Source organism: Eucyclogobius newberryi, unplaced genomic scaffold (assembly GCF_026437365.1).
Source record: "Eucyclogobius newberryi isolate DKJ021-1_F unplaced genomic scaffold, fEucNew1.0.hap1 SCAF_7, whole genome shotgun sequence".
Classification (NCBI taxonomy): Eukaryota; Metazoa; Chordata; class Actinopteri; order Gobiiformes; family Gobiidae; genus Eucyclogobius; species Eucyclogobius newberryi.
In genome coordinates, this window is record NW_027316389.1 from 16217617 (window position 1) to 16231132 (window position 13516).

General features: G+C 43.2%; 1 protein-coding gene across 4 annotated transcripts; it reads left to right on the plus strand.

Moving 5' to 3' along the window:
• Positions 1-583: 583 nt before the first annotated feature.
• bnip2 (BCL2 interacting protein 2) lies at positions 584-13253 on the plus strand. Of its 4 annotated transcripts, XM_072434874.1 has the most exons (12): positions 584-1299; positions 3058-3153; positions 3227-3291; positions 3611-3787; positions 4694-4876; positions 5316-5418; positions 5817-5948; positions 10476-10562; positions 10647-10745; positions 11488-11523; positions 12665-12723; positions 12755-13253. In XM_072434874.1, the coding sequence occupies exons 1-11, from the start codon at positions 914-916 to the stop codon at positions 12720-12722; spliced, it is 1422 nt and encodes a 473-aa protein (XP_072290975.1). In that variant the 5' UTR covers positions 584-913; the 3' UTR covers position 12723; positions 12755-13253. The 4 variants fall into 4 exon arrangements, with proteins under 4 accessions (XP_072290975.1, XP_072290972.1, XP_072290977.1 ...); XM_072434871.1 differs by having other exon boundaries at positions 12665-13253; XM_072434876.1 differs by lacking the exon at positions 11488-11523 and having other exon boundaries at positions 587-1299.
• Positions 13254-13516: the final 263 nt, after the last annotated feature.

The following is a 13516-nucleotide window of genomic DNA, read 5'->3' on the forward strand; positions in this document are numbered from 1 at the left end:
TGAACATGTCACACTTTTTCATTGATACACGAATTTGCTAAAAAAGTAAGATTTGCACAAAGATAGGTGTATTGGCCTTCAGGATGATGTTATTATGATATATTAAGTTGGCACCTATCTTTCTGTGCGTTATGATTGATAAAAACGTAATTCATCTGGTGTTACTTTGATAACTGCAATAACAAACACAATCATCAAAAAAAAACTAAATAAAATAATAAATACATCCAAAATAATACATCCAAATACACAAGTGAATAAATACATGCAATAAATTAAAAATAAATAGCAAGCAAATATACCCACTTGAGCTAGTACTATGTTTAAGCAGAAATGGCGATGTGCTCTGGCGCCCTCTGCCGTTTGTCGGTGGAAACGCCGCACCGGAAGCTGAGCTAGCGCACAGAGCCCTGGCAGCTAATAACAAACTTCTGCTCATTCAGGGAAACTCGGCCTGTGGTAAAACAACCGAGCGTGTCAATTATCGATTAACAAGTGCATAAACGCGCAAACTCAGTGGCCATTTATTTCGCACCAAATGAATAAGGCATGCAGTAAATTAAAGCTCTGCCAAATGCTACTTTGTTTATGCTAAGTTGGCTAATGCTAAGTAGCGTGACGGTAGCGCTGAGGAGGAAGGAAGGAAATTGAGCTCTTCTCCGAGCTGGGGCACACTTTGGGGCTCTGACGCACTTCGGGAATGATTCTGCCCCAACTTTTGGTCAGAAATTACTTTTAGTGGATTAGTTATGACTTTCACGTGTCCAACTAAACACCCAGTGACTAGTTCTACTCATGCTCAGAGCCAACGGGGGAAGTTGTAGCATGCAGCAGTCTCTTCTTCTCAGGAACAGATTTTCACCAAACTGGTTATTCAAGACGCTTTTTTGAATAGTTTTGACAACAACAAGCCATGGCATCCGATGTACTCGAGGGTGACTCAGTGTTGAAGGGTGGAACGACGATAAGCGATAGGGCTGTGAACAATAACACCGGCGGCGGCGGGTCAGAGGCAGCGGGCACGCCCAGGATCAGCGCGCCGGAGCGGGGCAACACAGGAGCGTCCAGCCCGTCCACCTCAGGAGTGTCCGAGGAAGAAGGAGACGAAGACAACAACAACGACAAGACCGAGCCGGAGGAATCGCAGAGTAGTAGTAATGTATCCACAGCTGCTGATAATAATGGGCTAGGTTTGATCCAGACGCAGGAAGCAGAGCCGAGACGTGAGGAGACTGCAGCCGGGAAAGGGAGCGCGATCCCGGTCAAACGTTCTCCGCTGAACTCCGCGCCCTCTGGAAGGTGTGTGTGTGTGTGGGGGCTGTTTTTGTGCTTTAATTACTCTGTCTGCTTTGGTGTTGTTCAGTGTTGTATGGAAGATCTTCAAGGTAAACCACCTTATGAACCTGTTTTGTCTCTGTTTTCCTGTTTGCTATTTTTAAACTTGTTTGACAGGTCGTTGATTGCAAACACCAACCACACACGAGCCGTTCATGCACATGTTGATGTAAAATAGCATGGGAAATGTGTCCTACTCTAGTTTTAGTTAAAAAGAAAGAAAAAAAAGAAGCTGTTCACAGGTAGAGATGTAACAATAATCGAAATATCATGATATAGTATCGCCAACAGTCTCAATAATATCGTGGGCTGTCTCAATTCATCAACTTACAAGCTTCTTTGCTATAAAGCATTGTTTTGGGACACAAACGGCTAACAACATGGACCATGATCCTTTGCTTCATCGCCGTGCTGACTACATGAAGAAATCGCTGTTATTCAGTAGTTGTATATCTATTATTTCATTAATGGTTCACACTAAAGGCTTGTCAATGTATTTTAAATGGAACAAATAGAATTTATATAAATCTGCACATCCAGTCTCCAATATTGCAATAAATATAGTACCGTGAAATGAATATCATGTGATGAAAATATTGTAATTTCAGATTCTTATCTTTGCACCCCAGGTACAAATGTGCCTGCGCTTTAACATTTGCATCTTAACTGTATGTGAACGTCAAGTTTACTTCAGTGTTGCAAGAGAAAGCTCAGTACTTGCTCTCTGACTTGGTGCTTGTTTGAAATCCTCAGAGGATTATTTGTATACATAAGCATCAAGTATGCAGCTTGACTAATACTGAGCAGTAATGTTCAGAGTATCTGAGAGTCTGGTCAGGTGCACAAGTAGTGCAGAGCTGATTACCCTTCAAAGGCAGCACTGTGCCACCATGAACGTAGTGATTTGATGTACACGGGACAAGAAGGGCTAAATGTTCAAAGTTGTTTCCATAAATCTGCCATAGATTAGTTTGCATGTCTTATTTAAAAGTTGTCATTCTTTGTCGTTATTTGAGATTTTCTGAAAGTCTCTCATAACCAACATATGTAAAAACTGTATGGTAAAAGTAAAGGAGGATAATGTCGATGCTTACAGCGGAATTACAATAAAACCATTGCATCACAAAGTTAGACCAGCTATTTTGAACTGTATGATTATGGGATATGCTCATCTGTGAAGACGTGTATTACAAATGTATATTTGTATAGTGGTTAGTGGTTTATGGCATTATGCATAAGTGGTTACCACTTTGGCTTCGTTGGTTCGCCACAAGGAAATGCTTTTCTATATTATTAATTGTATTATTATTGATAATTTATTTTTAAACGTTTCTTGAAAAATAAACACAATAAACAAAGAAGATGCTATACGACGTAATTTAAATAAATAAATAACAGGTCACAAAAAAAAAAGTCCCACACTTCATCCAAAGTGTGTCTACCAAAAACATGGAATTGTGCTTGTAAAATAGAGTAACACCGTTTCCAAAAGTGCACCAGAAAGTCAAGCTTTTCTCAAGCCCCTTGACTCTTGTTGATGCAGCATCAGTTCACACTCATAATCCTGGGCAGATTTACAAGTCACAAGCCTCAGCGACAGATTTCCATGGTAGATTTGTGGTTTTCCACTGATGATCTCTAAAACTCTGCTCCTGTTATTTGTACCTCAGACATTTTAAGCTTTTGGAGTCGAACATAATGCGTGACATTTCTCCTCCGCAGCCTGGAGCGCCAAGAGTCCATTTCCACAACAGAGGCCCGTTTACGGATGGAAGGAGTAGAACTGAAGGAGGAGTGGCAGGATGAGGACTTCCCTCGGTAATATTTTAGTTTTTTTTTATACGTATATTTTTAAATATAATGTAAAGCACTTGAACACCTGTCTCTTCAGGCCCCTTCCAGAGGAGGAGCTTGAAGATGAGCTTTTTGCTGGAACCTCTGGAGAAGGGGATCATGGTACGTCTCCTCTTAATGGTCACAGTCAAGTCAAGTCAGTCAAGCAGAGTAGAATTATAACATCAATAGTTATATCTTTCAAACTTTTAATATAAACATTTATATTAAAAATTGTATTGGAAAATTATTTAATTTAATCTGAATCTGAAATTAAGTCTCTAATCAAAAGTGTTGCTGTGAAAGGAGAAATAATACATCCAATCACAGTTAGCAGGGGGAGTGGCTCAAATGTTATATACAGTATATACATTTTAGACTTTTGTTTTGCACAAATGATGCAGTACTAACTTTGGTAAACATAAATACATTCTGTACTTAGGTTATGAGTACGACCAGGGGACGAAGCTGAGGAAGAAGCTGGCAGCTCCAGACATCAGCCTGACGCTGGACCGCAGTGATGGCTCCATCCTCTCTGATGAACTGGACGAGAGCACAGAGCTGGACCTGGACGCCATCGACACGCCCTCGGACAACAGCAACGAGTTTGAGTGGGAAGGTACGCTTTCCTCAACTCTGCTCTCTGACATGCTGAAGCTCAGTGCAGTGACTGAACCAGCCACTTCCGAGCTTCCCTCTCAAATTAAAAGCCACCGCAGCAGTTGGGTTTGAATACAGTGTTTCAGCTGACACTCACTCATGCTGCAGTTATCCAGTGACTGACAATATGTTGAAGTATTTAATGGAAATCTACAGGAACATCAGTATTACTCTGTATTAAAAAGAAAGTTGTCTTGTTTCTGCAAATGTACCAGTATTAGCTGCAGTTTAGCTAGTTTCCAAATGTCCCAGTCAGGATGTGAAATACCATCAATTATGTTTTCCCCTCACTAACCTTTGTTTTCAGCATAATGTGACAATAAGTTGTGTTGTTTTTGTTTTTTACACCGCTGCCATCTTTTTGTCTTTGGATGAAAAGTGCACAGCCTGGAAACAGGCTGCAGGTCTCTGCTTGTGGTAAGGTTTGTCGAGAAGCTGATGATCAATCAACCACAACACCACAGTTAAAATTAGCCCGTCTCAATGTGACAAATGTGTGACATACATTTCATCCACTTTGGTGCATGTTTTTATTATAAAATACAAAAACTATCCACTATTTCCCAATGGATGCACAAACCCTTCCATGCATGAAACTGGACAGAATTAAGCACTCATCTGTGGGTGATTTGTAATTACTGTTTACAGTTGTTTTTATCTTGAAATTTTGAAACAATTTTATAAATAAGATTATGATCCACAAATTTGTGATGCTATTTAGTGACACTTTTGAAATAATGACTCTGTTTTTAATATTCCCGCCGGTCATAATTGGATCAGGTGAACCCTGATTCCTGTTGCCTGCATGACTTACGTGCGTAAATAAACCCAGTGTCGGCTGTGAACTTGTAGTGTGCTCTGTCAGATGATCTACCCAAGCCCAAAGCCACGGAGCTGCTGGAGAAGGGCGTAAACTCAGTGCAAGAGTTGGCGGCCTCAGAGGAGAGGGAAGAGGGGCGCAGGTGGAGGCTCTTCAGAATCGGAGACCAGGAGCACAAGGTGGACATGAAGGCCATCGAGCCCTACAAGAAGGTCATCAGCCACGGAGGTCTGCACAACACATTTACACCAGCAAAACCAACATATTTAAAGTATTTGTAAGGCTTTAATAGATTATTCGAAATTATAGACTGGAGGCTAAAACAAGTTTAACCATAACACATTTTCAGTATTAAACCAACATCACATCAAAAGGCCAAAGGGTTTAAGCCATTATAAAGAATACCTTTGATCTATTGTAATCTCTAAATAAATTAACTTAAAATACAACAGTAAATGTCTTTAAACCAGGCTCTGATATAACGCACGTGTGTCTGAGTGGTTTTCATTTGCCAAAACCGCCTTGATTTTTCATATTTTGTGATATTCTGTGATTAATCCCAGTTTTCCCATTGAAAACCAGTTATGTTCCGCTTCACCGTTGCCACCATTCAGAAAGTTTGATAAAGCCCACCAACAAGACAAAAACACTGCCTCTGCTTTTTCAGGTTACTATGGCGACGGTTTGAACGCCATCATCGTATTTGCCGTGTGCTTTATGCCTGAAAGCAATCAACCAAACTACAGATGCATTATGGACAATCTATTCAAGTGAGAACATCTGATCTTCTTCCTTTATGTCTGTATTCCTCTCTCATAGATATGTCATGTATGTCTGTGTTCTGATGCTGAAAACAATCCTCTCATAGATATGTCATGTATGTCTGTGTTCTGATGCTGAAAACAATCCTCTCATAGATATGTCATGTATGTCTGTGTTCTGATGCTGAAAACAATCCTCTCTCATAGATATGTCATGTATGTCTGTGTTCTGATGCTGAAAACAATCCTCTCTCATAGATATGTCATGTATGTCTGTGTTCTGATGCTGAAAACAATCCTCTCATAGATATGTCATGTATGTCTGTGTTCTGATGCTGAAAACAATCCTCTCATAGATATGTCATGTATGTCTGTGTTCTAATGCTGAAAACAATCCTCTCTCATAGATATGTCATTGGAACGTTAGAGCTGCTGGTGGCTGAGAATTACATGATCGTCTATTTGAACGGAGCCACGTCACGCAAGAAGATGCCAACTGTCGGCTGGCTGCGAAAGTGTTATCAACAAATCGATAGGAGGTGAGTTCATTTAGCACGTCCTGAACCAGAACAGAACCGCTCCGAACCTGGAAGACCTCTAAACTTATAACCACTCCAAACCTAGAACAGCTCTAAACCTAGGACAGCTCTAAACCTAGGACAGCTCTAAACCTAGGACAGCTCTAAACCTAGGACAGCTCTAAACCTAGGACAGCTCTAAACCTAGGACAGCTCTAAACCTAGGACAGCTCTAAACCTGCCCCACCAGAGAGAATAGAACATTGGACTTGTTTTTTTGCCAACACCAAGGAGGCTTATTCCTCTTCCCCCCTCCCTCCCCTGGGCAGCTCGGACCACAACCTTGTACATCTGAGGCCTGTGTATGAACCCATCGTGCGCAGGCAGCCTGTGGTGTCCCTTGAGGTGAGGATGTGGTCTGCTGAGAGCGAGGAGGCTCTGAGGGACTGCTTCAGCACCACTGTCTGGACTGAGCTTTATGACCCACATGGGGAGGACATCAACACCATCAGAGTGCATCACGGACTACATCAACTTCCGTTTTGAGAACATTGTTCCCTCACGGACGGTGCGTTGTTTTCCAAACAACAAGCCATGGATTAACCGTGAACTGAACTGAAGGCTCTGCTGAAGGAGAAGAAGAGAGCCTTTAGGTCAGGGAACAAGGAGGAGCTGAGGACTGTGCAGAAGGAGCTGAGGAGGAAGATCAGGCAGGCTGAGGCCGGCTACAAGAGGAGGATGGAGGAGCAGCTGCAGCAAAAGAACATTCAGGGAGTGTGGAGGAGCCTGAAAACCATCTCGGGCTTCAAAATCCCCCCTGCCCAGACAGAGGGGGATCTACAGTGGGTGAATGATTTAAATGCTCACTTCTTGAGGTTTGATCGGTCACCCGCCCCTCCCCCTGCACAGCTGCATGCTCCCTCTTCCACAGCTGGACAATGCCCTGCATCTGTTCCTCTTCGCTTCTCTGCCCCGGACCATCAGCTCCCCACTTCGCCTGGACTCACCCATACCCCCAGCACACGGTCCCCCTGCCAACCACTGACTGTCCCAGCAGCACAGGTGAGGAGTGAGCTGAAGAGGATTAAAGTGAGGAAGGCAGCAGGACCTGACGGCATCAGCCCCAGGCTCCTTAAGTCCTGCGCAGATGAACTGTGTGGAGTTATGGAGCATGTCTTCAACATGAGCCTGAAGCTGAGGGTGGTACCACAGGTCTGGAAGACCTCCTGTCTGGTACCTGTGCCTAAGACGCCGCGCGCCAAAGACCTCAACAGCTTCAGGCCAGTGGCTCTCACGTCCCACCTGATGAAGACACTGGAGCGGCTGGTCCTGGACCACCTCCGCTCCACCGTGAGCTCAGCCATGGACCCGCTGCAGTTTGCATATCGGTCTGGCATCGGAGTGGAGGACGCCGTCATCTCCCTGCTGCACCGCTCTCTCTCTCACCTGGAAAAGCCTGGCAGCTCTGTGAGGATTCTGTTCTTCGATCTTTCCAGCACCTTCAACACCATCCAGCCGCTGCTCCTGAGGGACAAGCTGGAGACGGCTGGTGTGGAGTATGACCTGGCAGAGTGGATCCTGGACTACCTCACAGACCGACCCCAGTTTGTGAGAGCACGGGACTGTGTGTCTGACACTCGGACCTGCAGTGTGGGGGCGCCCCAGGGCACTGTCCTCGCGCCCTTTCTCTTCACCCTTTACACTGCAGACTTCAGACATGACACGGACAGCTGTGTCCTGCAGAAGTTCTCTGACGACTCTGCCATCATCGGACTCATCACGGACGACGATGACGAGGAGTACAGAGGACTGGCGCAGGACTTTGTGGACTGGTGTCAGCGGAACCACCTCCTCATCAACGCGGGGAAGACAAAGGAGATGGTGGTGGATTTCCGCAGACGCCACCCCACTGCCCCCTCACCAGTGAACATCCAGGGACGGGACATTGAGAGAGTGGACTCATACAAGTACCTGGGTGTTCATCTGAACCACAAACTTGACTGGACTCATAACACAGACGCACTGTACAGGAGGAGACAGAGTCGGCTCTACCTCCTGAGGAGACTCAGGTCTTTTGGAGTGACAGGGCCACTCCTGAAGACCTTCTATGACTCTGTGGTGGCATCAGCTCCTGTACGGTGTGGCCTGCTGGAGCAGCAGCATCACAGAGAGGGAGAGGAAGAGGCTGGACAGAGTCATCAAGAAGTCCAGCTCCGTCCTGGGCTGTGCTCTGGACTCGGTGCAGGAGGTGGGGGACAGGAGGGTCCTGGCTAGATTCACATCTATGCTGGACCATGAGTGTCACCCCCTGCAGGACACTCTCTCCGCTCTGGAGAGCAGCTTCAGTGAGAGACTGATCCACCCTCGCTGTGTGAAGGAAAGGTTTCGCAGGTCTTTCCTTCCTGCTGCTGTCAGACTTTATAACAAAAACTGTTAGTACTGAACACTCGCAATACTGACTTAACCTAATACTGATGTGCAATTCTGTCATATGTGAAATTGCTTTTGGAATTCATGTGCAATTACTGTGAAATTCATGTGCAATCTATGTGCTGTCGTGACACATATTCTATATTCTATATTCATAGTCGTGATCACATGCAATGGTATTTATGTATTTATTTATTTGTCTATGGGAGTTTTATTTATTTATAGGAGATCTTCTACTGAAAGTGTTTTTCAGACTTCCTATAAGTGATCTGTTCTGTTCTTCTGTATCTACCTCTGTATCTTCCTGCGTTGCACCAATGAAATTTCCCCATGTGGGACAATAAAGGAATATCTTATCTTAAACCTACAAGACCTCTAAACTTATAACCGCTCTAAACCTAGAACAGTTTACAGTGATCCCTCGTTTATCGCGAGGGTTACGTTCCAAAACGAACCCACACTAGGCGAAGTAGAAACCTTTTATTTTTTTACAGTTATTATACAATAGTAGAAAAAGCTTCAGTTGTAGTCATCTGGACTCAGTTTGCAAAAATAGACGTTTCGACTCTCATCCAAGAGTCATTGTCAATAACAGAATTTAGGTCGAGAACTCCGATATTAATACTGTTCTGTGGTAAGACCCGCCCATTGGGAGGAACCTTCCTGAAGTAGAAAGAGTTGTTTGTTTCAACAGAAACTCCCCCCTTGTATCTACAAACAACTCTTTCTACTTCAGGAAGGCTCCTCCCAATGGGCGGGTCTTACCACAGAACAGTATTAATATCGGAGTTCTCGACCTAAATTCTGTTATTGACAATGACTCTTGGATGAGAGTCGAAACGTCTATTTTTGCAAACTGAGTCCAGATGACTACAACTGAAGCTTTTTCTACTATGGAACACGCCTGGACGAATGAGGGATTACACCGACGTTATTATACAATGAAATACTCCATAAAACATTGAAGCTATCACGCGCTCTCACCGGCCTCTCACGCGCACCGGCCTCTCACGCGCACCGGCCTCTCACGCGCACCGGCCTCTCCCGCAGCTCACGCGCGCCGCTCTCACCGGCCTCACGCGCGCCGCCGCTCTCACCGGCCTCTCCCGCAGCTCACGCGCGCCGCTCTCACCGGCCTCTCCCGCAGCTCACGCGCGCCGCTCTCACCGGCCTCGCAAACTTCAATTTGGCAAGCGGTTTTACGTACGTGTACATATTAATCCATAACGTTATTGACCCACAGGTAGAGAAGACGTGGAGAGACTGTTTAGCCAATCAGAATGCAGAACACAATGCATGATGAAAATCCGCGAAGCAGCGAGACCGCGAAAAGTGAACCGCGTTATAGCGAGGGATCACATGGACTTTTTCACGTTTACTATTATAGTTTATCTGAATGTTCTTCCATGTATCTAATTTAGACTTGGTTTGGTGGGAAGGCACCTGTGGTTAATATTTATCATAGTTTTACATCCGTTAAGTTGCAGTTTGCGCAGACATTTTGAAGAATAAGAGTTTAAAGCTGAGTTGTGAAACAGAATCCCTCTGTGATGTCATCAATGTGCGATGGGCCATTGAAAACAGTTGTTTTTGACATAAACCAAGATTACCAGTATTTGATTAAGCGATAATCGTGATTATTTATGTCATTGTGATTCAATCTATAGTTAAAAAAATACATCTAAGTATGAAGTACTTTTAATCTGGCTTTTTTGTGCCACATTTACTTTATTTCAATTCCTGTTTGTAATTGATGACATCACACTAGGAAATTACCCATCCAAAGTCACAACTTTATTTATTTGACAAATACGAGAGCATCTTTATTTTGTCGAATTCATGTTTAGTGAGTCCAAAATGTGTTTCTTTGTGTAAAATCTGCCTAAATTTTGACTGGAACGAGTGTGATGTCACTTCCTGTCATTTTCTACAGATTTTCTCTCCACAAATACCGACTCAAATGGTGTAAAACTATAATTTATATGTACAAAAATCGTACAAACCTGTCCATACGCACTTTAAATGCAGTTTTACCTCTGATCTTATTCTTTTCACTTAGATAAATGTGGTGTCATTGTCAGATCTATGCACGTGTCATTTAACCACTTTGTTTTTCAGATTAAGAAAGAATTTAAAGTCCCTGATCATTGTGCATCCGTCATGGTTCATCCGCACGCTCTTGGCCCTGACCAAGCCTTTCATAAGGTTCGTGACATGTCCGCGTTTAACCTCAACGGAAGTGGAAAAAAACATTTACGAATCCCAAATCTGCCGTCTCTTATTTTGCAGCTCCAAATTTACCCAGAAAATCCAATTTGTGTACAGCCTGTCGGATCTGGCCGAGCTGGTCCCAATGGAGTACGTGTCCATCCCAGACTGTATCAAAGAGTAAGTGTTCACATCTGTTCCGATCCATTTGTTCAGGTTATTAGGGCGGAACCGATAATTACTCAGAATTCCTGCTCTTTATTTTTGCATCCCTTGAATAAAAACCATCACATTTTCACAGTACGCAAACATGGAAGCTCCTCGTTACTGTCGGAACACGTTGGTAACGGTCGTCCTGTCGCGTTGGCACATTATGAAGTGCGATTTATTTGCCATATTGTGCCATATTTGCCAAACATAGAATCATTTTTAGTAGTTAATAAATATAATACATTCATTTGAGAAGTTTATTGTTTGTCGTTAAATGTTGACATGCCACACTTTCTCTTTTATACAGTACATGCTACAACTTTACTCGCATATAGTAGTTTTTTGATCCAGAAAATGTATAATTTGAAATGGCGCACTGCTCTACATAAGTATAAATAGTATAATGATAATATTTGTAGACATCCACAGCCCTGTTTTAAGACTATAACCCATGAGAGAGCAGTGCAGTCACGTGTCCAGATAAAGCTTATTGTATTTCCTTTAGTCCAGGAATCGGCCCAAGCTAAATATTGGCCGTTTGTTGATTTAAGGCCCTGTAATCAGCTTTGTCCCGTCATTACGGAACAGACGTCGAGGACATTCAAACACTCCAAAGCACGTTCTTTTGACAGCCGTGAAACTAAAGCGTCGTTATTGTTCTTATCCCTGTACATCTAGCGTTTAACTCCCTTTTCCTGCCTCCTTTTTTAAGGTTTGACCGGGACAAAAATAAGAAAAGTCGTAAAAGGTAGAGGCATTTCACCCGGGCTACTCTGCGTTTTTACGTGTGACTAACAGGACGCACAGAGCACCTTTTCATGTCAGCGCAGGAAAAACACGGCGTTCAGCTCTTGTGACCCGGTCTCCACGGTGTGTGGCGGCGGCGCTCATGTAGAGTAACTTCACTGCACGTCTGACTCACTGCCCACAATGCACCTGTTTGCTCACGGCCTCACCTTTGCTTCCACGGCAGACGTAGTTGTGTTTTTTTTGTGCGTAATGCTTCTTAGCTTCAGGTTTCTGTTGAATGCTTGGTAATAAATAATAAATACGAGTGGCAAATTAAAAATACTAACTTTGTGCGCTTCATAAAATGCTTGGAGTTGTTGTCATTGCAATGTGAGTTCTAGTTGAGTGAAATGTGTTTTGTTTGCAGTAAATGATTGAAAAAGAACCACTGGGTTGTCACGATACTAAAATTTCAAAATCGATCACTCAACACCGTTTTTGATAGCACAATGAGAACAAAAATAAACTGTTTTGCACGACTTTGATTGTGATTTTCAACATAAAATATTACTTTGTAGGCCTCAAGTTGATTAGTCGCTCGATTGAGTCTTAGTCAAACAACATTTTTATTAGACGACCAATTACTTTATTTGGATTAAAAACATAAAAGCAGAAAGGAGAACATTTAAGTGAGTTAGTTTGAGACTTGGGGGTGAATTGCGTGTTTAATCTGCCAATTTACAGGCAAATACACAGTTTACTAGTAGTTTTTTGCACATATTTGTAAAATCTCCAGGTCACGCTTGAAAAACAAGTCTCAAACTCAATCTTACCTGGTTGATAAAGTAATTCTGTGAACTCATTTGGTGGTGTCGGTGCAGTTTGCGTCAGACACACGCTCGATCAGTGCACGGAGAATCAGACTTTCTTTGTTGCCATGTGGTTTTATACAGCACTGGATCTGATAAAGCTCAAGATCATTTCAATGTCACTTTTATTTCAGTCATCACCTTATAATTTATGCATGCCTTATGTGATCACAGTTGTACCCTTTTGTAAACTAGTGCAGTAAAACCTTCCCGTCACTTGCACACTTTGCACCGAGCGCACTCACATTTCACATTTTCCTCTGGTAACGTTTCTGTTTTTGGCGTCCTCAGAATTGACCAGGAAATGCACGGCAAAGTGGAGGTGGCGGCCGCTGCTGTTCCCGAGTGAGGCCTCCCCCCCCTCCGTCTTCAGTTTTTGAGGACCACCTACATGAAGGAGGTCTCGTCAGCCCCAGAACTGACGGGATAAAAGACTGGAAACCCTGCTGCCTGTTACTCCGCGGAGCCCTCGCCCACACGCCGTCTCCGCGTCGACTTTTAATCTTTTTTTTTCCTCCGCTGGAATCGTGTTGAATGTTTTTGGACATCTTCCCGTTACTCACACACTTTCTTCAAGACACTGCTGTTACTGGTGCATGTTCTGCTAAAGCTCTATTTATCTGCAAGAGGTCACTTAGGAGAAATAATTAATATATATTTTATGATCAGATTTTTAACCGTTTTTCTTTTTTTTTTGTATACATTTTCATAGACGTGGCATGGAGCACTTTTTCACAGTTCACTGCCGGTGTCCTGCTGGAATATTATTATTTTTTTGGCCCCTCACTGGAACGGCTCCTTCTCCAGAGCCGAGCAACACTTTTGAGACACAACTCCATGAGCTTTTATTCAAGTAAAAACCTTTCTTTCACACAATCAACGAGTCTTGTTCATGTTTTCAGAACGTGCAGTAACCACATTTGTCCATAAGGTGGCAGCATTGTCGTTAAAAGTTACTGTCCAACTGATGTCACGTGTTGTTACTGAGAGAAAAGAGCCTTGACACCTATTTGTTTTACTATAAATGACAATTATCCTTCAAAAATGATGTAAAACTGTGACATGAGTAATGTTAACCATAATAAAATATGAATAATGAATAATATTTGGCTCAAAGGCGCGGCTTCAGGACTGATATGGAGT